This window comes from Pomacea canaliculata, linkage group LG5 (genome assembly GCF_003073045.1).
Source record: "Pomacea canaliculata isolate SZHN2017 linkage group LG5, ASM307304v1, whole genome shotgun sequence".
Lineage (NCBI taxonomy): Eukaryota > Metazoa > Mollusca > Gastropoda > Architaenioglossa > Ampullariidae > Pomacea > Pomacea canaliculata.
In genome coordinates this window covers 3649152-3676417 of record NC_037594.1, presented here as the reverse complement: position 1 = coordinate 3676417, position 27266 = coordinate 3649152, and the positions used below count along the sequence as shown (strand labels likewise).

At 36.8% G+C, this 27266-nt stretch overlaps 2 protein-coding genes across 2 annotated transcripts; both read right to left on the bottom strand.

Moving 5' to 3' along the window:
* Positions 1 to 2567: 2567 nt before the first annotated feature.
* On the bottom strand, positions 2568 to 20009 carry LOC112564358 (poly [ADP-ribose] polymerase 14-like). The gene is made up of 20 exons (XM_025239111.1): positions 19822 to 20009; positions 17591 to 19122; positions 17074 to 17242; positions 16317 to 16754; positions 16126 to 16190; positions 15591 to 15818; positions 14016 to 14234; positions 13445 to 13529; positions 12374 to 12450; positions 11349 to 11409; positions 10983 to 11105; positions 10222 to 10287; positions 9147 to 9332; positions 8445 to 8675; positions 7672 to 7850; positions 6892 to 7086; positions 6253 to 6463; positions 5467 to 5624; positions 4709 to 4883; positions 2568 to 4275 (listed from the first exon to the last, which is right to left on the bottom strand). Exons 1-20 carry the CDS (start codon positions 19943 to 19945, stop codon positions 3998 to 4000), a joined length of 4800 nt encoding a protein of 1599 aa, XP_025094896.1. The 5' UTR covers positions 19946 to 20009; the 3' UTR covers positions 2568 to 3997.
* Positions 20010 to 20474: 465 nt separating this feature from the next.
* On the bottom strand, positions 20475 to 27015 carry LOC112563908. Its single transcript, XM_025238380.1, has 7 exons — positions 26834 to 27015; positions 24604 to 25687; positions 23514 to 23642; positions 22560 to 22796; positions 21998 to 22243; positions 21461 to 21748; positions 20475 to 20737 (listed from the first exon to the last, which is right to left on the bottom strand). The coding sequence occupies exons 2-7, from the start codon at positions 25520 to 25522 to the stop codon at positions 20475 to 20477; spliced, it is 2082 nt and encodes a 693-aa protein (XP_025094165.1). The 5' UTR covers positions 25523 to 25687; positions 26834 to 27015.
* Between the last annotated feature and the right edge of the window lie 251 nt (positions 27016 to 27266).

Genomic DNA, 27266 nt, shown 5'->3' with positions numbered 1-27266 from the left:
GATCACCATTTGTAGTTCTGAGACATTCACCTAGAACGGAAATATCTGATGGTGATTTCTAGGTGTCAAGGGTGTCTTATATACCATTTTTTTGTTTTCCATGAATAAATAACAAGTCAAACATATATAAAATATACAGAGATTACACAAATTTCGAAGACCTCAAGACTTTCAATGTCGTAGGATGTTAATTGTCTTCTGTTATCGCTAACTTTTCATCGCTAATCAGAAAGCAATTATTACAAATATGGAAAAGCAGAATCGTGCTTTACCCATTCCGGTCCGGTTATTCCTCAAAAAAGATCACTCTAAACGACTGGAGCACCAAGCTTTACAAATATTCTGAGGTTGTTTCACTTTGTTCATGATATGTTCTTAAAGGCTTCTAAACGCACCGTGAAACATTTGCTAAACTGATGTTGATGACTCTGAAGATGATGATGAAGGAAAGAAAGAACAAGAAGTCCAAGAATTTTAAGATCCATTTTTATTGAAAAGGCTGAAACATTAAATATATTTTACATAAAAAAATAAATAAAAATTTACTGCAAAGATATGTTTTTAGATAAATTTTGGCATGTAATATTAAATAACTCTGACCTAACCCATTTGCACAAAAGGATTTTTAACTTTTCATTTGATCATGTATAACGGGAGCAGAATACTTGACTCAAGTGTCCGTGTAAAAAAGAAAACAAATCATGACGTGATAAATTTCAGCTGTCTGTCCGAGTGGCTGGACCTGAGAGAACAATGGAGATGCAGGATAAAACTCCTCGTAAGATTTCATTTACTTGAACTTCAAGATGAAGGGGTGACCAACAACAACAGAAAGCTCTAGCAGTGACTGCAGTCAACGTTTGCTTCCAGGGTAAGATAAAAAGATAATTTTTTGAATATTCTATGTTTCTTTTAAATGATAACTCTTTAGCAGTGGCAAAGGGACAGCCTGGCTATGATCCCCTTCACAAAGTAAGACCTCTGGTGTATCATTTGAATTATGTAAGTATTTATTATAACATATTTTCCTTTTCTTTTTTATTAATAGCACAACATATATGACATTTATCACATTGATTACTACATTCATTCAATATAGAAGGGAGGAAAAGAGTAAAGAGGAAAGATGTGGAGAAGAAATGAAAGAGAACATTCCAGCTTCCATTAATTGCGCTTATATTAATAATTTTTATATGGTTTTTTAATAACTTCACATAGGTCTAATTTATTACCTAAAATACTATGGTATCTTTCTAACATATTTTTCATATGCTTTGTCAGTTAGATAAAACATACTTTGATAATGTTAATTTTACACAATGCATAAGTATCTTTCAAAAGTACTACTTTATGAATAGAAAGTGACTTATAATTGTCTGGATTTAACAGTGCTACACACCCTCTACATTCCTAGTCATGACAGCAATAAAATGTGATAATGATCACTATGCATCTACCCAAAAGTAGCCTACTGTTATGTTTTACATAACTTGATAATGTAAATGTTACTCAATGCATAATTATGTTTTAAAAGTACTACTTTATGCATAAAAGGGATTTATTATTGTCGGAATGTGGAATACAAGAGTGCCACGCCCCTTTGCATCACAAGTCATGACATATCAATAAAATGTGGGGAATCACTTCACCTCTACTCAAAAGTAACCCAAAGTGAAATATATAGTTTCTTATATATTGTATATAAACAGCATAAAAATAACCACACAACACTTAATAATCGTGTACCAGGCATTCCAGACTAGGTACACACCGGGGAAACAATCTGTTTATGTATTCAATCACATCTTGAAAATAATATTTTAAAAAAAAAATAATAATGGATATATGAAATCCTTTGCTAATCTTGTACAGATCTTTACACAATCTTTTTTTGTTAACGTTTTTAGAAGCAAGTAGCAATTAATACTCCGCATACTTCATCTTTTCTAAATCTTATAAGACCAATACAAGCAATCGCAATAATATATTTATATAGTATATCACAATCACATAAACTATGTGTGATATCATTACATTATAATCTGAAACTTGTTAGTTTACAGGAATATAAAGTACAGGTAGTCCTCGACTTACGACGGGGATCCGTTCCTAACGCGGCGTCGTAAACCGAATTTCGACGTAAGTCGGATCATACGTTGATACAGTACTGTACCACAATAACAGTACAGTACTGCAAACACTTAGCCTATCCAAACACCTATCCTAACACAGTACCCTACATAATTATCAATAAACATAAGTACAGTAAAATATTGTAGTACAGTACGTTTAATAATGAAATACTGTACTGTAAGTGCTGTAACAGTAATAAACAGTGTTAGGTTAGGCAGACGTTTCCAAAACGAGTCTCATCCACGTTGAACACTTGTTGAGCACAGTAACCATCCTCCTCAACTATCTTAGCCAATGCATTAGGAAACTCAGTTGCTGCTTTCTCATCAGCACTAGCAGCTTCACCTTGCACTTTAATGTTATGGAAATTGGCACGATCCTTAAACCTCATAAACCAACCCCTACTCGCCACAAATTCTTCACTTTCACTTCCTTCCCCCTTTCTCTTTTCAACGCCTCAAACAGTCGCCTAGCCTTCTCCTGAATAACCATAAAACTCACAGGGATACGGCGTTGATTTTGGTCTTGCAACCAAAGCGCCAATAATCTGTCCATCTCAGTAATCAGCCCACTACGTTGCTGTGTTATCACTGTCGCTGTCAGTGGGAATGAGTGTCGTAACCACGAAACGACGTAACTCGAGACCGTCGTAACCCGAGGACTACCTGTACCTTTAAAAAATGAGCCAGGATCAATAGGAAACACACAAAATTGAGGACACATCTTTGGTGATGGTTAGAATTTGCTGTGTGAGCCGTGAGCTAAAAATTCAGAATTTAGAATTTATGTATTAAACAAAGAAGCCCATCACTGCTTTTGGAAAGCTCTAGTATTTTTTTTTTGTTTTGGTTTGTTGTTGTTGTTGTTGTTGTTGTTTTTTATTGTTTCCTTTTCGATACATACTTTTCTGAAATTTTGCGTGCAACAGATCATACATGGATCTAGCAACTTATGAGATCGGGTCTGTTCATAATAATGTAGAAGGACTTGACCGCATTCGACCTTATAGGTTTTGTTTTCTAAATGGCAGTACTAATAACACAACAGGTTAATTGTCGAGATATTAAAGATAAATATACCGAAATGAAATAAAGAATACGAAGACTAAAGGTGAGAATCGAGATGTCGTAGCAACGACGCTAATGATGCGCTAAAATGATAAGAATGATGTGAGCATTGTGTGTAATAAAAAGGTAATCAACCTGTATTAGTTTAAATATATACGAGATAGAGAATATATGTTAATTTATATATATATATAAAGAAGTTAAAAGACCTCTATTTGGTAAGGACAGTTTATATACAAAGAAAAAAATTTCTTCTTAGAAACTGGCTGCTAAAATATATGTAGGATGCAGGACATACATTTAGAAAAAAGTAAAATGTGTTCTGTGAAGGCCTTTAACAGGGTACTAATAAATTCTAGTAAAATATTTCTTTACAAAGTAACATGAATTACACCATTTCAGAATAAGGTAAAAAAGATTATTTGGCTAGGACAATTTATTTCAGATGGAAAACCTAAAATATATGTGATGCTAGTTTTGCAGTTCAATGAGTGCACATGTGAAAGGCTAAATTTGCGTTATTTATTTTTACTATGTTTCTATAGTTTGTCTATGATATTTCTTTCTAATGAATGGTTAACATATTCTTAAAAAAGGTATAAAGTTTGGCATGCATAAAAACCTAGATTAAAATACCCTTCTCAGAAGAAACCGAAGTCCACCTTTTTTGTACAGTTCACCTGTCGTACTGGAGAAAATAAACATGACTAAGATGATGTCCACTGTAATGACAATTTCGAATCATTTATTACACGTGCAATAGTTCTCTCATTAGATTAGTTTTGCAAACTTACAGGTTACTTGAAAGTGATAAGATACTCGGGGTACGCCTGTGAGTCGTGGAAGATGACATACATGGCGGGCTTTTGTTCATCATTTGTGGTAGAGTCGTATCTTATGTTTCCTTGTCGTATCGGCAGGGTTTTCATTGACTGGTTACCTGTGACAGAGTATCCCACTAAGACTTTGCACTGGTAGATGTATTTCATACCAAAAGGGGTTCTTGGAGAATAGGTCTCCTGCATGGAGTAGCTGGAGTCGACGGCGAAGTAGACGCCCTGTCCATAGTATGTCGCTGAAAAAAGATAAAAAATAAAGGAATGAGAAAAATTCTTTGACATCCTGCTAATACTTAGGATCTGTTTTAAACAATATTCATTAGAGCAAGGTGACTGAGTCAAGACTAGAACATTTTGTGTTGCTCCAAACGATTACTATAACTCTCTACTCGCCGCTCGCCCTAACCACCTCCTCATCAAGTTTCCAAGGGGGCCGCTGGTATTTTCTTGTAAAAAGCACACCGTACTAATCTCCTCCTTTCTGAGCTTCATTGGCTGCCATGCTCTCCTCTTTGTTCCACTCATCAGATGGAAAAACTCCTTTTCATTTTCAGGCCCTACTGTTTGGAATTCATTTCTTTTTTATCTTAGAACTTCGTCTACATTTGAAACCATCAAATCCAACAGTAGGCAGCAGCAGCAGTGTTCATTATATTTCACGAGACTCACCATTTTTCCCACAAAAACTTCGGTTGAAACCGTCTCGATTAATATGCTGAACGACATCTGACGAGGTGCCATGCCATAATGTAGTCTCCGACTGCCTTCCTTTGTTCTGCTTGTTCATTTGGACTTTCTTAGCAAGGTACTGCTTGTACAGCTCAGGGTTTTGTATGCGTTCAATCTGAAACAAGTAGCAGTCAATTTTCATAGGATGAAGGTGTTGTAATGATTTTTTCTTTTCACCTGCATAGAATTTTATTTATTCTTGAATGTATGCTTTTCTCGTCAGTTCATCATCTCACTTCACGCTAAGCCAACAGCTCAGAACAGCTTATGCAATCTGTCTACAGGACGAATAAAATATAGCCCTTGTGACTTACACAATCACACACATGTGAGAAAGTTGTATTAACATTATTGTTCTATAAGTGTTGTGAAATTGCCAATATACATGATTTTAAAAAATAGATTTAACACAAGGAAAAAATAACTTACAATGATGTAAAAAAAACTTCTTAAACTTTATTACACTTTTTGTAAAATCGTTGCCTCCTGTTTTTAAGTGTGTATGATGCAAGCCACAGAAGGAATAAGTGAAAACATGTTAAACTTTCGAGAATATAACAGTCAGTATCTAAATTTAAGGTAAAGCTGTCTTTTTATAAATTGTTAAACAGTAATTCAAATTCTAACGGTAATCTGCAAACGCAAGATAATGAAATCATTAAAGACCGTTCACGAATAAAAAGAAACAAAGTACTTACTGAGATAATAGTAAACTTTCCTTTTGCAGTTCGTGCAAAATTGTCGGATACGTTCTTATATTCTTCACCTCCACTCGGAAGATGTACGAGCTTAACAGCTTCCTCCTCCTCCTGAAAATCCCAGGTGTCAGGCAGGAGACTGGCACTGCTGGCCCCACCTTGAAACAAGATAATTACCTTTTTCACTGCTCCTTTCATGTTACCAGAAAAATTACCTTTCTTACTGCACCACCTGATGTTACTAAGAAAAAGTTTCCCCCAGTAACTGGTTACAATTATGTTACTTAGTAATGTTATTAGCTACTAACAATCATTCTCCTAAACGTGAATAACAACATTTTGGGCGTTTTAATGTTTTATTGTATACTTTTATTCCGGTTTTCTCTACTTAATATAAGGCTGCAGAATGTCGGCTTCACTTAAACCATCATCCTAAATAAGTACAATATGCATGAAATATCGTCTGAAAAGTAAATTACCGGCTAGATCATAATAACCCTGTACTTTAACAGAATATTAGGAGAACATTTTTATTATCATTTTGTTGAGTTATCGTTAACTTTGGGAGCAAAAGATGGAAAAAGAAGAAGCTGAAAAAGAGTTTCATTTTTCTGATTTTACCTTTCTGAAACAGCATTTTTAAATTGCTTCAGTTTTTGCTAACCCAGTAATGCTCGCGACCAAAAACCCATTTGTAGACCATTATGACCATCAAGTTCGTGTTTCTGTTTATTATTATTATTTAATCGTTTACCCTTCCTTTCGCTATTTAATTTCTGAAACTACCTTTTATTATTTCTTTTCTCATCACTCTGACGCCATTAGATGGGTTATCTTTGGAGTATTTCTTCATCTGTGTAAAATTAACGACGTAGGCGTAGTCGTTGTCGTCAGAAAGTTCCACCGACTCATTCGTCTGGTCTGTCTGGAAGGCTTCTTCAATGCAACGGTTTTCCTTTTTCCCAAACGCTTTGCGCTCAGTTCCAGTGGTTGTTGACTGGAAGAACAAAATAAATAACAATAGAATAATGTTTGAAATATTCAATGGAGACAAGATATATATTTCTTCCCAATAAGTTTCACATTACAAAATGGTGCTGAAGAAAATTGTTCTTCAGTCATCCCGTTATTTCTTCGACCTCACGGGAATAACCCCTAACGCTTTGTTGTGGCTATTTGTAGCTATGCTACTGTATTTGGGCTTTGTGTTGCTGTTCTATCCACGTTTATTGAGCTCATTGCTAAGGGAAAATGCTCTATACTAATAATCTGGGTATTATTACTACAATTAGTACAGTTTTTTAAATGTTTTACAATAATCATCATCATCGTCATCATCATCGTCATCGTCGTCGTCGTAGTCGTCCTTGTGGATTATTGGTAAAAAAAATCAGCAATGACCGCAGCACTTGCAGCAATATCTACCTCAAAATAGTACCACTGGACCAAGTTTGCCATGACTGTCTCCTGGCGTTGCTGTTCTGTCTCCTTGATAAAAGTTGCTATTATTTCTCTACTCCTTTCAACGTCCTCACGCATGCCTCTGAGCACGACAGCACCGGTTGGTTTTTTCTGTACCTCCACGTTCAAAGATTTGCACACTTTCTTTACTTCTTTCAGCTTTGGAAAGGACAGAAAAAGTCATGCATGTTAAAGAAAAACTTTTAATAGATATTACAGTGAGAGTTTTTCCGTTTCCATACCAAATCAGCCATCTGACATAGTACGTTCCAATACAGAAAACAATATTCCCGATCATTACCGTTTAGCAATGCTTTAGTCATTATATGCTTTTATTTCTAGTCACTAAGTGAGCAAGACTGCAATATTGCACATTATAATAGGCCCTTTATGTCTATTTTAAATGTGAAAATATGACCCATGGTCGTAAGTAAAAGTGAATGAGCAAACAGGCAACGATTTTCATCTGAGCGGCATCGTGGCTTGTTACCATCTGGGCAGCAACAGATCGGGCAACAAGTCTTTTGACCGAGAAATTTTATTGTGAATACAATGTCTTCTATTTCTGCAAAGTCCTCTCATCTACAAGACTCTGAGAAAGCTATTAAACACAACATAATTTATCAAACCGCTATATAATTTACAAAATTTCGCTCTGTAAAACAGTTACCAGTGAACTCACACCTGTATTAAATTGCTTACTTTTTATACCGTTTTAAGCCATGAATAAAATATAATGATCACCTCTTCGACAGACCAATTTTCGAGTTCCTTTATCTCCTTGTTCTCGAACTTGCAGTCCAAATGCTGATAAAGAGCTCTCAGGAATTCTTGTCTTTTTTCTTCATTTGCTGAGAAGATGTAGAATTTAAATTCATCTGGAACAGGATCTCTTCTGGCCTTGAAGGGGATTGCAAACTTATCTGAAAGAAGCAGGATATTTTAACTAAAGAAGAATCCAAATCAGTTTGAACATTCTTAAGTAAAAAACAATATTGCATGGACGGTTTTCAGAACACTTTCAGATTAAAAAAAAAGTAAGGAGCATTTCGAAGGGGCAATTGTTGACATCTCTGTATAGCTTTACTTGCAGAAAAGGACCTCACAAAATGAGGGATACAACAGGGTTTGGTCGTGAGCAGGTTTATTGTAGGTTTCTTGCCCGTCGGTAAATTTCAATAAAAATTTTAATGAGGCGACACTAAGAGAAGCATCTTAACACAGAAACCAGCCATTTTAAGACAGGATGAAAAGTGTTTTCAAGCGGTGAAACGAAGTAACAAACTTTAAAGTTGACGATTGTGATGGTGATGAGAAAGAGGAGGAGGAAGAGAACGACGACGACGATTATAATGATTGTCATAATGATGAATATTATTCTTATGTAGTGTATGGTAGAGGCCATGATTAAAAATTTTGATGAAAGGTATCATTGGCATTTAACTATGTAATCAAGAAATAGTCTTACAGGATAATTTCGCTTAATATATATAAACATTTTTTATCAGTGATCTCACCTATGGCCCGCTGAAAGAGTGACTTTTTGTGAATGTCCGTCTCGGGTTTTCCTGGTAATCTAGCATTACCTTGTTTCCCTAACACTCTAAGAACATCGCAGAATGTCTGAACCATGGCATTGTCGTACAGAACTACTGTAACTTTCCGCAGAGTGTTCACACTTTGTTTGTGAACGGTCAGCGCCGTAGCAAGCGCCTGGGCAGAAGCAAATGGCGACAAGTTAATGTTTCCTGCAATGCAACGAAATATTCTGTGTTGAAAATGAATAACAAATGGATGATTTTCTTGAGAGATATACAGAGAAGTATTCGCATGATATATACATATTATTGTCAATGCTGGAGAGACAAACTTGTCACCATGCACAGAAAGAGGTCAACAAAACAAGGCAGGCAGATTTTTATATAAATACGTTTACTTTTTTGAGGCATCAGCCAATGAGAAAACCTAGACCATATGTTGATTATGCGTATCTATGTACAAACGAGACCTCTCAACTTTTCCTCTTTCTGTCCCTAGTGAAGTGTTTATGCGTGTATTTCTAGAGCAGAATAGAGGTATTGACTCATACTACAGGAAACAATGTAATTCAATGAGCTTTTTCCAATTAGTAGAAAAATAAACTCCTTTTCGCTATTCCTTTAAAGATAACCCTGATTCATCACACAAAGTAGGAAAAAATAACCATTTTTCCACATTACCTGTTCCAAGAGCTGGCACAGCCAGGGAATGTAGTCCCCTTTTTTCTGCTTCTTGTAGAACCACAGTATAAGCTTTTTCCCATCCACCAGACTTCTGGTGTGCAAGTGCATCTATGTGCAAAATGTGCTTGCACTTCAGCTTGTATGCTGCGGTCATAACTATGTTATGTCGAGCCATATCTGCAACTGATATTGGTATAGCTGATATGTTAACAGACGTTCTGAAATATTCTAAATTAAAATTTAAACCGAAAAAGTATTACTATTTATTTCACTACAAAGCCAAAAGAGCCTTAGTCATATGCTTGATTATGAGAACACATTTTTAGACTTGGATACATCGGGTACCTGCGGACAGTGGTTAAAACCGCATGGACTTACAGCAGACCTACCGAAATCGTTTTATCAGCTGGGTAATTTATCGGAAGAAACTCCTTCTGATAAGCTGTACAGATATCATTACAGCTGCTTGTTACAGTTTTTATTAAATTCATAATCTGAGAGTATCAGACGCCATAGAAAATGAAGCCCAATATTACAAGCGACAATTTGCATTTTGTTTCCGAATGAAAATGAATTGTTTTTGTCGTTTACTATTTGTTTGAAGAACATCATTTGGTCGGAATAAATTAATTCGATTTTACACAACTTCGTGCTTGCTTTTCAAGATCTTTTTCTTTTTCTCGTGTTAACTGTAAGTTTACCCTTTGACCGCAAACTAGGCATATATGCACTTTAATTTCTGGTCAGTCGGTGTCTTATTTTGGTATACCCGGAACCAAGGATGTAAAAGGGGTCCGGCCCTGCTCAGTATATTTTTTTATATTATTCACAAGACGAGTTTGACGTCTGCTGTGTATCATTCTCAGTCCTGGTGGACTAGATAGAGGGACTGGTGGGATCTTAATTTTTTAGACTATTTTAATTTAGCATGGGATAATGAAAGAAACTCACGAAACAATCACATGTTAATGTAATAAAGGTGGGCTACCCTCGAGTGTCTATACATTGTTCGCTTAAAGTTTATATTGACGATAATAATGGAAAAAAGTAATCTTTTACAGTGTTTACTCACGCTTGGTTTCGCATTCACGTTTAAGATCTTTTCCGCATTTGGCCTTCAGAGCTTTCGAAACAGCTCCTGTGCGAAAACAATAATACGAATTTTTTCGATTTTGTAGCTTATTCATATGTGTCATCATCAACATCATCATCATCAATCAATCAATCAATCAATCAATCAATCAATCAATCAATCAATCAATTATCATCATCATCATCATCATCATCATCATCATCGTCGTCGTCGTCATCATCATTTTCTTCTTGTTTTCATTTACCTCTTCCCTTTTAAAGCTGCATATGTGCACTGATAAAAATGTGCACATAGACAGGTACCTATAGGTACAGTTGTTTAAGACAATCGGATTATCCCCTTATTCATTTCTTTCCCATAATTCATACTAATTAGTAAATATTTTTGTTAGTCATTTTCAAAACATTAGAATAATATAAAATAGTTGTTCGTTATTGTTTGTACTGCATAAACATGATTAGTTTGTTTATAACTAAACATGATTATTTATTTGCTCTCGATAATCAGGAACATCGTGCGACCACCCCGCATTTTTGCTTCTCGAGCTAACACTATCCCTATCGTTTCTAACAAAAACTATGGAAATTTTACATATTGTAATTAACCTTTTGCACATATGTAAACAAAATAAGCGTATGTTTAATGCTTTGAAGAATTCAACTAAGATGTCACCCCCAGAGGTGAAGGTGTCATAGACAAACAATAAGCCAGCACAAGACATCAAAAGACAGAAATTTAACCTCGACTCAAGTCCAGTTGGCCATTGCTGCTGTTGACTATCACATCCACAGCTTCTTCTGTGATGTCTCCTTTTTTGACGGTAAGACATAGGCCATCAAGATCAAAAGTCGAATCTTTTTCATCTGGTACAAGAACATACAGTTGATGTTTAAAATGTTAAAAGATAAAATTGTACTTCGCGATGGATTGCAATTTTGACTTCTCAAGTACTCAGCTAGTTAAACAGTTGCACATTGTAACTAAATAATTATTGTGCTATTTTTAGAGTTATATTGTCATTTAATTATCATCTTAACCAACGCTTGAGTAGAACTTTTTACCCTAATTAAAGTATCAGTGAAGGATGCAGTTAAGTCTAGACTTACAAGTCATTGGTTCAGAGAAAATGGTTGTAGCTGGAGTCGCACTAAAACGCACGGGAAAATCCTATATAAATTAGAAAAAGCAAACATTGTTGAGCACAAAACAACTAAAATTACTGAATAATCGAATGGGTAGTTGAAATATCTTTTCACATAAAATTGCTCCAGATCAATAAAGGGTAAAGAATAGGTAATAGCTCCTTACAACATGGGAAGCGTGCTATGGGTTACAGGCTTTATTTCTGGTGGACACATTTTCACAAAGCTATCTACTGAACATCTGTTGTAATTTCCTTAAAACATATGTAATTGTGGCATAACACTGTTGCTATCAACTGTAGTCTGACCGTACGTGAAGATTGGTTCTAAGTTTGGTTGTTATTTTATTTCATCTTTTTCTAGTTACATTTAAAATGACTGATAAGATCTAGTCCTCTCCGACTTTTTCATACTAGTGAAATATAAGTGCACTGGCAATTCACTAAGTGATTGTTTCCTCAATCTTCTTCACTGATATATATATAAAAGTTTGTGGATGAAAACTGATCTACTTTAAGATTAATTTCGTTGATAGAATATTAAGGTAAAGAAAACGATGCACAAGTTTACTGACATTTGCTTTGCTTCGATAGTGACAAAAAAGAGGCAGTATATTTATTCTATCACGGGTGGCGGATAGTGTTTGGCATTGTCTATGTATATTGTATGTTTCTTTCATAATGAAGACTTACCTTACACCATTCTTTATTCAATCTGAGAATATCAGAAAAGAAAAGCAGGTTTTTGCGATATGTAAGTTTGATTAGTCATGTTAAGGAGATGTATATGGTTCTGGGAGTGGCCTCAACATCTTCCGTCATCCCGATTTCACCGTTATCTTTTCTCTCTCCTGGTTTCCTTCTGAACATGCTTTCTAGCCTCAGTCAAACCCTATGGATCTGGTTGACCTTGAGAAAATAACCCGAGTCTCTGAGATCATTTGATACATGTTTATGAGTTTATTTATGAATCGTAACATTCTTACTTACCGTGAGGTCTTCAGCTGCCTCATCAGCCCCACCGCCGAAGGCTTCTTGAGAACCTTCTCGAAAGCTGATAGGTGCACCTTCATGAAACATGGTAGAACCAGTCACTGATGAATGAAACTCTGCATACGTGTTGCTTTGATGTTAGTAGGTGTACTAGTTATCTACCGGTTACTTGATACAAATGTACTAGTAGAATGACACAATTAAGAAGTATGCTCCTAAGCTACTAAGCCCCTCCCTCCAAAGCTTAATTCGGCGATCAGGTCTTTGTTCGATGACGATGAGCGTTGATCATACCCAGTTTATTATGGATATGTTGATGACTTTCTCCTTTAAGTCCTCCATGAAAATGTTGGCAACTATCGAGCTAATGGGCGATCCCCTGGTTGTTCCTTTTTTCTACTGGTAGAATCTGTCTTCGTATGTGATCAGAAAGTCGTGATCAAGCAACATCTCAGGTGTTCCGAAAATTCCTCCTAGGGAAGCTTTGTTCTTTCTCTAAGGGTAGCGTTACGCTCAAGTCTCTTATTTAAAAGTTTGATGTTCTCTTCAACTGACAGACTGGTAAACAGCTTTGTCACGTCAAAGGAAACGAGCCACGTGTCTGGATCCAAATGGGATTGTGATAACCAGGTGACATGATCAGCGTTAGTCTTAATGTGGTGTTTCCTTTTTTTCCCACAGAAGGTGAAAGAGTATGGATAAGGAACTATGAAGTCTAGTAAATGATAGAGGTTCTAGACCCAACATTGGGCGGCCGTAGAATTTCTTTAGGTCTGCAGTATAATGATACAGCTTCCTCTCGTGGTAGAGGGTTAGCTCTTTTAGTCGTCTCAGAAAGTCCGCTGATTTAGCAGGTAGAGGTAGGTGAGATCTTCAAAGTTTGGTGGGTCTTCCTTTCCTCCAGTTGGCGCAACACGTTTTCACTGTACATGCCACACAGCATGGCAACTCACATTAAGTAAATTGATAAGGCTTATGTAAATATTGTTAATATAGTGTCAATATGTCAAAGCATTACGTGTAATATTGTTGATACTCTCTATATCAATATTGTAAGTGAAAGCTTACCATTATTGTTTTCATACTCTTCGGTGTCTGTATCAATCTTTGTCTCCTGCCGTTTCATCTGTGAGAAACCCTCTGCACTGAAAACCTACATAAATGAGGGAGGTGATGACTTGAATCAGCACAAATACCTTTCATCGTTCAGTCTTTATCAACAATTAAAAGAATTTATATCAAACATTATGCAAACGCATATTATTTCACGTTTAGTTGCAATTATTAATCAATCAGTAGGCACAACCACTTGCAATTTATTTCTATTGCGCCTTGTACGGTATACTATCTTTGCAGACGATTTTCTAATACTGAGTTTAGTACTGACATTAAATACAGATTATCTGAACCCATTTATAACATTTAAACCGACATGGTTCTTAGTCTTTAAGATGTGTTTTTGTGATTCAGAATAAAAAACGAGAAGAGTTGTTGCAAATTTCTGAATTTCAGTCCTATTACATAAATTCAAGCTAAATTTGATTGTGGAGGTCTGTTACTCCACGAAAAAAATGTTCTGAATCATGCCAGATAAAACACGAGCTATATCAACTTAGAAAATACTGAAAGCTCCACTTACTTCAAAGGTCTTTGGATCTTTGAACACCACAACTTTGACCTCCTTCAAGCTTGTGTTGGGAGACGTCTGGTGGAACCGATTAACTGTGGAAATGATGGTGCGGGCTGCCACTTCCCGGGGAAATCTCAGGGTGCCTGTTCCCAGAGCGGGGATGGCCATGGATGTAAAATGACGCTTGCTGGCTTCTTTCAGGCAGCTCTTAACTACTGATTCTAGTTGCTGGTTCAGAGACACGACACAAAAAGTCCATCATCATCATCATCATCATCATCATCATCATCATCATCATCATCATCATCATCATCATCATCATCATCGTCGTCGTCGTCGTCGTCGTCGTCGTCGTCGTCGTCTTCTTCTTCTTCTTCGTCGTCGTCGTCGGTGGAGTCATTTAAAAAACCCTAACTTGTATTTTAAAAAAGCGACGATTATAAATATTATTTTCTTTTATTTTTGCTTTTATTTTTGTGGATTGAAATTCAGAAACAATAGTTTACATTCTCGTTAACTTAATGACAAATGACATAAGAAACTTTAGTAATCCCAAAATGCATTCTGAAGGAATTAAATGCACATCTACTGTCAGTTTGTTGGATCTGATCAGCTATCACAACTTTGTCTTGAAACTGAATAAAGACTTCGTGTTATCTGGGACTGTAGACCACCTACAAAAATCCAAGTCAACAAGATGTTCTTGAGACTGAGAGTGATGATGTATCATTTTCCACCTTCCTTTTATCCACAACAGGAAATGCCGATAGTTGACCGTTTACTACGAGCATCAGCACAACGTATTATACCACTATGGACACCTTGGGAACATTTAAGTACAAAATTCATAAGATATTCAGTTTCTTACGAGGCCTTTTTTTCTCGTGGCCATGCAAAAAAGATGTTGCAGAAGTAGATTAATTATCAGTGATGGGAGGATATGGCATTTTCAGATATTAAAGCCACTGATGATAGCTATGAAGGAATTTGAAAGCCGCGATACATAAGTGAGCCTGTTTATTTATTTATTTATTTATTTTTGCCTGAGATTGTAATGTTGTTGCTGATTATGACCGATCATTTTACGAAAAGCATGCATTAAGAGATCGGAAAACATACTTTGATGTCAGTCACAAGTGTTGTGGAACAAATAAGCACACGATGAAAAGAACTCAACAATACATTTAACCAAAATCATTTCTGCACTTAGCCTCATTTTGAAACACGTTTTTGTTTTTGAATGCTGCATTATTAATATACCGTCTAAAGCAGTGACATTTGCTTAAAATTCCGATTTTCAATCGATGTGTCTAATATTTTTAGTACCTGAGTGTCCCACAAACAAATTAGAGCAATACTGCCAGATAATGATTTCTAAGTGTACAGGACTTAATCGTTGGTCTTTGCAATTTTATTCATTCCCAGTTGCACTCATAAAAGACATGGTTACATTGAAATATTAAACATTTATAATTTGTAAACTATTTAGGTTATATAGAAAAGCTTTGTATTATTTAAATCATGATGAAAAGAAGTAGTTTGGAGTTTTGTCTAATACAAGATTCGCTTAAGTCGGTTACTTACTTTTGCGGCAGCTTCATTTGCCCAGTTGCATAATGCGACGTGGAATATGGCCTTACAACGCATGTTAAAACTGTTCGTACATGCTATTTTGTCACCAGTAATCCCCTTAGGATATTTTTCTTTGCATTCTCTTTGTAAGCCAGGTCCTGCCGCTTTCAGAATGGAGGACGATATGGCGCCTTGTGTCAAGTTAAGATCCTGTGATGTTGAGTTGACGATCACATCAGTCTGAAAGGTAATTAAAAAAAATAGGTTAAACTAGTTTTTAATGACCACAAATGCAAAGGGCTTGCATTACTTCAAAGAACAGATTATTAACATTAGTAACTTTCTTCAAAGGAGAGAAATGTTATTTACACAAAAACAAACGGAAAATTTCACGCTGTTTCAACTAGTAATTATTTATAGAAAGAGTTCCTTGCCAAATAACGTTTTTACGTAGAATTTAAGTAGAAATTACTTTCCATGTTTGACATTTCTTTATACTTTTTAGAAACTGTACAATTTATGAATCTTGTATAATTGTGTCTCTTACATCTTGTCTTGCAATTTCACCTTCGACAACAAAGACTTGGATTCCTTGAAAGCCTTCATCAGGATCTGCAAATATTAAGGACTGGTATTTATGCCTCTAAAGAATTCTTAGCCAAATCAAATATTAGTAATCTTAAGATTATTAATCATTACATGCCAAGTTATCATTTAATAAATTGCAGGGAAACCTACCATGAGTAATGACTGTTGTTTCTTTTCCAAGAGAACTTCCGTCTAACGCTGTCTGGAAAAGATCAACTGTACTTTGTACAATGTCACAAAGTCTGACATCTCTAACACTGCTACCAGTGGTGGACTGAAAGTAACTCCGTACAGCTTCAACAATGACACGAGTGGCCTCCTCAACGGGGTAGCCGAAAATTCCGGAACTGATGGCAGGAAGGGCAATGGAGGTGTAGCCTCTGTCGGAGGCAGCCTTCAAGCAATTGAAAACTGTGCTTCGAAGACATTCTTCTTCCCCTTTGTTGCCTCCCTTATACCGAGGTCCCACAGCGTGGATGATGGACTTGCAGGGAAGCTTCCCTGGTCCTGACACCAGCACATCGCCTTCTGACAGCTCGCCTCTGGTTTTGATAGTTCGGTTACACTCTTCCTGTATCTCTCTACCGCCTGTAGGACACACACGTGACCACATACATGCACACACGCACGTACACACACACAGAGGAGATTATGTCAATGGGCTCGTGCAAATACAAGATGGATATATAATCGCATATTAACTAGAAACATTAAAGATATTTACAAAAGAGTTATTCATCCTAACACTAGACATGACTGCACTTGGATGGATTCTTAGTAGACCTTCTGCTTTATGAAAACCAGATATTTAAAACGCACATTAAAGTGTCTTCATTAATCTCTGAGGCTAAGTTCGTGTATCATGGGTGCTCAGAGTGCCTGTGGCTCATATTCTTCGGTTATTCACCTTTGGCAACAATGGCTCCAGCCACTCCACCGCCATGTTGCATTCTTGAATTGGCTGCATTGACGATTGCATCCACTGCCAGCTCGGTGATGTTTGCTACCATGGCAGACACCATGGAATGATCTCCTGTTTTCTTCCGTCGTTTATCTGGCTGATTTGTAGACACAACCTGTATATAAAAAAGCAGTTAAAACCTTTTATGGTGATCTTTAAATTGCATTGGCTTACTTGTGACTTGTATTTCTAAATCAGTGTTTGCGTCATGTCTATTTTCCATTGTTTAAAGTTTTAAGAGCCGCATTTAATATTGTTTCCTCAAAACAAACGCATAAAATAATATGCACACTACACAAGAATATGGAAAATTGATATAATTATAGTATCCTACAGCTCCTGTATGTCAGGCTGTTAGCAAATGTTAATGAAAGATCTAAATATGAAGTAATGCAGCTCAAAAGTACATGTAATGTTACCTTTACCAATTCTGGCATTTGGCGCCAGCTGAATGAATGCTTACCTGAATAACGTTTCCTTCTGGATGCCATGACAACACACACTGATGTGCTTTTGTAATGTAACAAAGTTCGTTATTGTTCTTGTTCTTTAGTGCAACAAAACATGCAACTGTGTCCTTGTTTGTGATTCTCTCTTCTGTGCATGTAATTTGTTTTTCTAACGCTTTGAGTTCCTTTCTGACATGTTCAATTCCATCAATGGTGCCCTTAACTCGAATAGTGCTTGTTTGATCAGTCACAGTGATGTCTACTTTGTACTTGGACAACTTTTCACCAATAAGTTTTAACCTGTCCTTCCAATACAGTCTTAAAAACTCCTGCCGACTGGGTGAAAAGCAGAAAACAGTGAAGTAAATACTGTTTTCTGAAACGAAGTCAAGAATCTGAGGTTGTACACTAGGCATAATTTCCCTTACAGCTGTTACTAGTATGATGTTGTCCTTTGTACTAATTGTGAAAAGGCCCATGTGTGTTTGAAGAAGGTCTTTCTTTAGAGTTTCCCAATCTGGATTATTTAATACTACCTTGGAAGATACTTCGTCCAAAGGAAAAGCTTCCTCCATCAGAGAAGTCTGAATGACATCAACGGCCTTCTCTAAATCAGATTCCTTCAAGCAGTAGACTATAACGATTCCCTCTTTGTGACAAGCCCAAGTTGCTTTAAGCTCCAACGATTTCAGTTTCTGGCCTACGATGTCACGAGACCTTTGACTGGAAAGAATACTTATTTTACTGTCAGTCAGACTTTTTACCATCTTTGATGATGCATTTTGTAAAATATCTGTCATAGTAATCTCTGCTTCTCTAATGTCAGCCAATTGTCCATGAAAGGTTATCTTTCCTTCTTGCTCTGCTATCTTTACATTCAGGCTGTTGTACTGCTCCTCGATGATAGAAGGAAACGAAAACATGATTAAGAGATCAAGTTCATGTTTCTTAAGGTTCTTTGTCTTATTCACTTCACCCTTTTTCAAAACAAGCTCTTTCTCCCATTTGTCAACAATGGCCTTGATTTTCTCAAATGTGTTTCTCTCTACGTTCTTTCTTCCCAAAATGACAAGCATGTGCTCATCGACGAGTGGTAGGATCATATCATCGCCACTTACTTCACACTCATCTACAGTTTTCATCACGTCCGGCCATATTTCTGGCAACACCTCTAGCCTGTCGAGCCTCACAGAATCAAAACAGACATCTACCTGCTTTTTTATTTCATCTCTCCAGCCGTTAACTAAGAGATGAACTCTGGGGAGTGATTTGTTCAGGGTACACTCTATCTTGAGAACACTATCCACAACTGTGGCACACGCATGAAATGTTGACAGTCTTTCGTTTAAATTCTGCAGAATCCTGGTGCCGTGTTGGAGAAAATGAACTTTGATGTTTTCTTTCACAGACACTTCCAGAGGTTCGGGGAGGACAAAGACATAAGGATCTTCACTCCCTCCGTACGGGCCAAGGCAATCTAAATAAAGCCTGACCCTGAGCTCTCTTCCTCCAAGAAGATGTTTCTTCAGCGCAACCCTGCGAGCAACTTAAAGAGAAAGGACACGTCTCATGTTAGCAGTATAATAACCAAATGAAATTTAGACATTGCTATATTATAATTCTCAATTGTTCATTAACAGTTTATTTTCTGCTATTAAAATTATGTATTAAAATATCACATCAATGTGCTTTTCCTAAATCTGCAAAGAAATAGGAGTGAGGATAAAGTTATGCACTTTTGTTCTTAGTGTTAGCACGCAGATACTTTTTAATGTTTCATTGTCTTATAGTAGCAACATTATCACAGCTTTAATCTTATTTTCTTATATTTTGGGTTAGAGTGCTCATTTTCTAACAAACTTTAAAAAAGCTCCTTCAATTCATTGAATAAGGACTAAACGACTACAGCTCAGTATTCAAATTTTCTTTTTTACTGAGTGATATTTTTCCTTTTATTGTTAAAATCCAGTGAAATGTAACGTCTCTGAGAGGCTGTCAAATGTTGAGCCAAATACAATGTTATAGGATGTATATAAAACACTGATTTGGAGAAATGTGTTTATATGTCTTTACAAACAGGCAGTAGTCAGAAAGTTGCCACTACTACAACTTACACAATGGAAATGGAAGTCGAAGAGATGACGAAAATGCGGTATTAAAATTATTGCAAACTATTGCAAGAAAAGCAACATCATTGTAATCCACAAGTGATTTATTTACATTTAAATTAAGAAACGCTACGTACCTTCAGGATCTTCAAAGAAAACACATTTCCTTTGATCTTCAACGTGTTCTACTCTGAGCACGGTGCTGCCACCTGCTCGCATGGATTCGAAGTAATGAGCGACATCGTCATCAGTGGTGTTCATGTTAAGGTTTTCCACCAGGATACAGTTTGAGACAGGTACCCTAAACACTTCCAGTCTACACCTACCGAGAAACTTTGCTTGGCATATCCTCGTAAAATCTGCATTTTCCAAACCACAATAAAATAGATAAAATAAAAAAAAAAAGAAATTTTAAGAAAAAACTGAAGTTTTGTTGATTTAGTAATGAAAAGGGGAATCATGTTTGGTCATCTAAATTACTTTGAATAATCAAGAGGCAGACAATAATATATTTAAACCATATGAACGTTAACTACAACCCGTGTGTAAGTAAACAGCATAAATTTAACATGTACATACAAACTTCTTATAAAGGTACATTATTCTGACCCTACTTGTTCAAGGGGATCCATGCGTGAGATATATATATATAAATAAAATGTAAGCGATAAAGAGAACAAGTGTGAAATATTGTATCAACGAACCACAAATAACGGAAGTTAGAAAAAGACCAACTCATATTAATTTGCTGAAGTGCTTTATATAATAAACATCACATTCAATGCAATTTTTACCAATTCCGTCGTTTACAGTACTTGCCAATTTTACTGTGAAAGGTGACCAGGACACCTCCAGGCTCATCGCTATACACAATCTCAACCCCGTCCTGGCCGCTGATGATTTCCATGTAATGCATGACCATCTCTTTGGGAATATTTCGAGACACATTCTTGAAGAAAAGTTTATCATGATAGAACGATGAGGTTTTCATGAGAGTCGTCTGGACATCTTTCCCGTCAATTTTGAGATCGCAGCTTGCAAACTGCTGAGCCACTGAAAGGACACAAGCAGGTTTTTGTACATCTGTTAGGGCGCGCGCGTGTGTATGCGTGTTTCCGTGAGTATACCATCTTTGAAGGCCAGTCTGAATGGAAATTGTTTTCGTGAGTTTAACAGTTGAGCATTATATATTTAATTTTTAATGAAGGAATACCTCCATTTAAAACATAATTTCCGAAACGATGGTAACCTATTTTAGGAAGAGGAAATGTCTTAATTTCAAATGACCAGGTCTTTATTTGGCTCTCGTATTGACAAGGAAATCATATTTATGTATCAAAATAATGTCCCTATTTTAACTGTTTTTTGTGTATCACGTTAGGCATTCGAAGAGTTGCATGTCGTCGATCTACGAAGCTTACTTGCTAATGTTTTGCAGACTACACTTTTGCTTCTAAACAATATCATTTACTAGGAATTAGTTTTTATAGAGCTGGTATTTAAAACGGGATAAAAAAAACAAACAGAAAAGTACATCAAGCTACCCAAGATATTGTAATAGAACTAAAAAATATAGTTCAATGTTTCAAATTAAAATAAGATTTCAAAAGAAGATAACACATACAGAGAAACAATCTCCCTTTCTCACACGCATACTGAAATACTCATTCAATATCTCTATAACTAACTCTTGTATATCTTACGCAATCAACATACTTTTCACAACACTCAAGACAAAATGAATATAAAGCATGATAATCAAAGGGTGAAAATAACCTTTGACATCGTCGAATGTGACGAGAACTTTGCCGTTCTCTGTGTCCAAAATAAGATCATCTACCAATCCTTCATATCCTTGAGCTTCAAGGTACTGTCGGTAGAACTGTTCGTTCCTCAGGGGCGGCTCCACAATTATTTCTACTGTTGTCCACTCTTCATGGAACTGCTCCAGGTTACCTATGGCATCGTTTGTTTGATCCATGTTTGTTTGACCCTTGTTTGCGAGCTTTGCCTCAAGTATGTGTTCCTCCACCTTGTGAGAGCGACTGCACACTGTTTCTGCCACTGCAAGATTTATCACATAAGACTGTAAATTCTTTACAAGGATTGTCTTTAAAATGTAAAATATGCAAGGTTCTGAATTTTTAAAAGTTAACCTACCAAGGGAAGAAAACTATCAAGGTAACTATATCAACTATCAAGGTAATAAACACTGCGTTAAAACAACAACAACAACAACAATAATAATAATAATAATAATAATAATAATAATAATAATAATAATAATAATAATAATAATAATAATAATAATACCTGCAGCATCTTCGAAGGTTATATAAATCTTTTCTTTTTGTTTATCGTGCCAGATTTTACTAATGGGTCCGCCACCATTGTTGGGGTTTTCAAAATAGAGTGTATAAACTTCCAGGTATTTGACATCGCCACCACTGATCTCAACAGTGCGCATGCCCACAGACTCAGGAATACCTCTAGGAGCAAGGCTGATCTCTAGTTGTTGGTTATTAATCTTGTGGACATGTGATGAAACGCGCTTTGCCACTAAAAGAGATTAAAAAAAAGTCTTTTTTCATTAAACATACAGGAAACAATGCTGAATATCCCGTGAAAGCATTTACAGATTTAGAGTAAAGATAAACATACAAGCTCTCTCTCTCTCAAAATATGTTCCTTTACAAAGACATAAGGTTGAAAGAGTGAATACATGTCAATTATTCATAAATATAGTTTCGAGTGTAATCTATCACTACATACTACTCTGATGAAGCAGATGATGATACATTTCAATTCACAAAGGCTGTTTTGCTATAATGCAACAATAAGGTCTTAATGATGACAAAATGTTTTGTGTAGTTACCTTTGGCCTTTGAGAAAGTGATGTAGTAGATGTGCTCAATGTTATCCCACTTGACCTCCTGCGTTTCCCCTCCACCTTTGTTGGGGTTCTGGAAGTAGTATTTACATTTGGCTGCCATCACTGCGGTGTTGATCCCTCTTATCTTTATTGTTGGTGTTTGTGGCGCTTTATCATTTTCACTCCCTGCTGAACTATCTGATGTCTCATCTGTGTCATCAACCGATGTTTGTCGGGCATCTTTCAAAACAGCAACATTAGATAAGACTATCCAATCCGATCTAAATCTGGTTGATTAAGTATTAACATTATTTTGCAAGGACAAGCGAACTATGACAAGCTTATTATTCTGGGCATTTGAAAAATATAGCTAATCATAAGAACTGTTCTGCCTTCTACCAAGCTTTTCCCTCTTATTTCTCAATGCACAGAAAGAAGCCAACAACAAAGACTTCAAGATACTACAGGATACGAGTACGTTTAGAAGGTCTCAGCCAATGAAAAGGTGGGAGTATCGGTTAATTAGGCATATCATGATATCAGAATTGTGTCCTCTTTAGGTATAAGATGATGGTTTGAGAACTGAGAAACGGTATTACAAGATTTGTGGAAATAGTGTCTTGCACTCAGCTTTAGTTTAGTTTATTCCTTGCTACTACTCGAGGAGAATAGAGCTGCGAAGTCAGCTTTTACCTAATCATTAAAACAAAAATTGTGCACCACACCAGGACTTTAAAAAGAAATAAAATTATTCACATTTCCTGTCGAATTTTCTGTGATTTCAATAAACTTTTAGTTATATATTCTATAGATCTCAATAGTCCATAGAATCGTTATACAAACTAAATACTATTAAAGTTTTAAATAATTAACCATAAATACTTGCTATGTGTAACAAATCAGAAAAAAAATAATACTTCTACACAGTATTTAGACACTGAAAATGTTCTGCTTTACCGTTTTTCTCCTTCAATGATTTTTGAAAACGTTTAGAACATTTTCCTCCCTCACGATAAGTAGTCCGCGGTTTCTGTGTGTGTCTGCGAGATTGAAGATTCTCCGGATGACCATTGGCCGGTTCTGTGCCTGAATTAAAGAAGAGATTCCTCCATTCTACGTCGAGCATTTCAATGACAGCATTTTAATAAATTTTATATACCGACTTTTTCCAAGCTAAAACAAAATGTTAAGCATACATTTTTGTATGTTTTCGGTACCAGACTTACTTTCCGAATTACACAGCTGCAAAGGGTATTGCAATATATAACTCCAGTCAGTGAATAAGCTGCTAAACTGACATAATAAAAATTGTCTGCTCTGTTATAGGATTAGTAGCTAGACTCAAAAACGCGAAAGAAAGAAAACCAGAAATTCAAGAGTGTCAAAAACTAACAAATTTATTATGTTTTTAAATGATTCTCTTAACAATGGTGGAATACAGCAAGTTTGAAAGTGCAAACAAATTTTCGTCAAATATTTGTTTATCGCTCTTCAGCCTTTAACACAGAATAGGTCATTATTAAATTCTATAAAAACATTTTCTTTTACTGAAAGCGGACAAATTATCCAGAGTGCAATATTGATGCTGAAAAGTTGCCAGGTTGTCTTTCAAACACAAATAACGATTAACGTCGTTCTCCTATTGAGGTTGGAAAAGACCTCAAGATTTTCACCTCCTGATCGAATGGCTGGGAAGTAATCGTTATCTTACAAGAAACTAAGCAGCCAACGAATCTGTCCAAACTCTGTGGTAAAAGAACAGTGACTACGCCAAAGTAATTCAAGCGAAAATATGTGGGAACATTACCCAAATCATAGCATCTCGATGAGAGAATAACCATCAATATAGCTGAGCTTAATCTTGGTCAGACTATGACATTTCAACATGCTGAATGTCATTCACTGGATGCTATTGACTATTTTTTGACATAATGACGGATTCTGAATTTTTATGGTTTTAAAACTGTAAAATTCTCACAGGCGGTGGTTACAATTTTGATTATATAGTCAGACGTTGAAATATTTTTCAAACTTTACTATAACTCACCTCTCACTGGGGGCTGGCTTGAAGCGCTGAACATATTCATAGAGTTCGGATATGGATACTCTAAATGGGTCATGAGTGGCTGGACTCCAAAAAAAGGGTGCATGCCAGGCAAACCAGGGGAGTAGCCGAACACACTCGGATGCAGTTGGAAAGAGTTGTAAGGAAATGGTGCTGCTGGTCTTGTTTGCCAATGCGGTGGTGGTGGTGGCGGTGGGGGTAGACGCCATTGTGGTGTCCAGGGGGCTCCAGAAGCTGCGCTTTGTAGGAAAGTGGGGTCGTGTTGAGCACCTAGTGGACCATGTTGTCCACTCTGTAATGTTTTGGGTGGGACTTCATTTTCTGAAAGACTATAATGGTTCATTGTGACCCGAGGAATCGTGTCTGGTGGTGGAACTGGAAAACATGTTTCTGGAGACCGAAAAGGGACTCCTTGAGGTCCTTTGTGAGATTCTGGAATTCCCAACATGGTTCTTTGGTCTGAGTTTGTGAACACAGCCGGTGGTATCTGCGTTTGGGCTTCCGGTCGTTCCTCTATCACGCCGGGTTGTTGGGACCAACTCGTAATCTCACCAGCATTGGGAAGCTGGTTGCCTGCACTTTGTTGTAAAGTGGGATCTTGCTGAACACCCACTGAACTGTATTGGTCTTCTGAGAGTCCAAATTGCAATGGTGTGTGTGTAGTGTTCTGTTCTGTCAGACTGTGACGGTTTAATGTTAGCCGATTACTTGTGTCTGGAGGTGGAACTTGAAAGCCTGTTTCTGGAGATAGAAAAGTAACACCTTCATCTTCGCTACAGATTTCTGGCATTCCCAACATCTCTCTTGGGTCAGAGTTTAGAAATACAGACTGTGGCATTTGCGTCTGGACTTTTGTCCAGTTCGCAGTGACGCTGGGTTGTTTGCTATCACTAGCACCCATTTCTATTGGTAATTAGAAACAAGCACTGTGAATGGATGATGTTGAGACTGTTGTGTCTTCTGTTCACATGCGGGATAAAGTTAGTCTTTTCCAGGCCATGCGTACAAATGTTCTTCTGTCTTGTTAGTTTGACACTCAGCAGGTGAAGGCATTTCGTGCATTTTGCTGCAAAATGTAACAGCTGGGTGTATTAGCTGGAGATAATTGTTACACTTTAAATATGACTATTCAGCATGGGGGCGAACCTATAACTTACAAATCTTCTAGGCTTTACTACTATCAGATCATGTCATTACCCAATATTTTATTTACTTTGTGTAGATGCATAGTTGATGTTCTGTTCATTGTTTTCATGTCTGTCAAAGTGAAACCTAACAGCAAATTACAGTGAAAACATGTTAGGTTGCCTTTTCCGCTCCTTTTTCTCTGGAGGAAACCTGACAATAAGATTTTCCAAAAGCTTGGGCCCGCCAGCCCTACCCGTTACGTCAGCCAGCCAGCCAGCCTTGCTGGCAACCCTCTCCCCATAATCAACCCTAAAACTTCCCTGTCACGTTCTCTCCCTCTCACCAGATTTTCCCGCCACCGGATTGGGGTGGGCCCACATTACGTACCCGGAAGCTGCTTCACCCCAGCCCGCGTCTAACTTTTGGCGCCAAATACCGAAAACCGGTCGCCATGCCCACCCGTGTCCAACGACTGACTCCTACTCCCGACAGGCCACCCCACACCAGCAGACACCACCAAGAGAGTAAAATCCAGCTAGTTTGGGTCAATACATAACATTAGGTTGTAAAATCTACAACCCTTTTTTACTTGTTTTACATTCACCAGAGTAAACTAAAGACATTTCGAGTAAAATACAGTTACTAAAATGTGACTTACAAATGCTCAAGCTCACAGCAATTTTCATAAAGGCGGATATATTTTAACAACTCCTAGAGCCTTTTAAACGCTGGATGCATGACTTAAACCTGTAATTCTTTCCCAGAAGTAGAGAGATCTGTTCTAGTCTTGCAAGCAGATACTAAAACAGACCGGCATCATACATCATTTATTTTTGTGTAGGCTTGTCAGCTTTCTTTCTGGAGTTCTGGACCATCAACAATCTTTAGATATTAATCGCCAATATCAACTGATCTTTCGTAAATCACTTTCAGTTTTTTACACCGTTTGTGATATGAATAATGTATGCATGACAGCTATAAATGCTGGTAAGTATTACTTTATAATTACTGGCTGACAAACAAATCTTGCCGATACAAGCTCTGTGACAACTACTGCAGCTACGAAAGAATATATCATACATACCAGTAAATAAGCGGCACTCAGTCAGTACCCAGCAGTGCCACTGTACTATACCCGGGAGGCATGTCACACATCTGCAGTCGATATTGTTGTCATATTGAAGAGCAATATTATTTCTCGGCTGTTCACTTAGTGATAATATCAGTCCTCACAGCGTTCCTCAGACCATTTCACCACTACATCTCTTGTCGAGTGGACCACCTCGTCTACTTCTTTCCAAGAAGTGTACAGCTTTTTCTTTTCATTCTTTGAAGGTATCAATTTAAAAATAGAACCATGTCATACTTACATGTGGGTATTTTGATGTTCTATTTTTAGACACAGCGTTTACATGTGAATTCACCATAAAATATTTCTTTATATTTTTTAAAAGTAAAATTTAAATGTTTGTTTGTAAGCAATGTGTTTCGATTTTAAACCTAAGTGCCGTCGTTTT

What these genes read in the sequence shown, in the direction of transcription:
- LOC112564358 (XM_025239111.1), bottom strand. Translation starts at nt 19,945, where the DNA reads ATGAACACCACTGATGACGATGTCGCTCATTACTTCGAATCCATGCGA. An exon ending in CAGAAGGAAACGTTATTCAG is followed by an intron (nt 17,243 to 17,590) that starts GTAAGCATTCAT and finishes TTTTATATACAG; the next exon opens with GTTGTGTCTACAAATCAGCC. An exon ending in AACAACAGTCATTACTCATG is followed by an intron (nt 16,191 to 16,316) that starts GTAGGTTTCCCT and finishes TAATATTTGCAG; the next exon opens with ATCCTGATGAAGGCTTTCAA.
- LOC112563908 (XM_025238380.1), bottom strand. Translation starts at nt 25,522, where the DNA reads ATGGGTGCTAGTGATAGCAAACAACCCAGCGTCACTGCGAACTGGACA. An exon ending in ATCATTGAAGGAGAAAAACG is followed by an intron (nt 22,797 to 23,513) that starts GTAAAGCAGAAC and finishes CTGTTTTGAAAG; the next exon opens with ATGCCCGACAAACATCGGTT. An exon ending in AACCTTCGAAGATGCTGCAG is followed by an intron (nt 21,749 to 21,997) that starts GTATTATTATTA and finishes TAAATCTTGCAG; the next exon opens with TGGCAGAAACAGTGTGCAGT.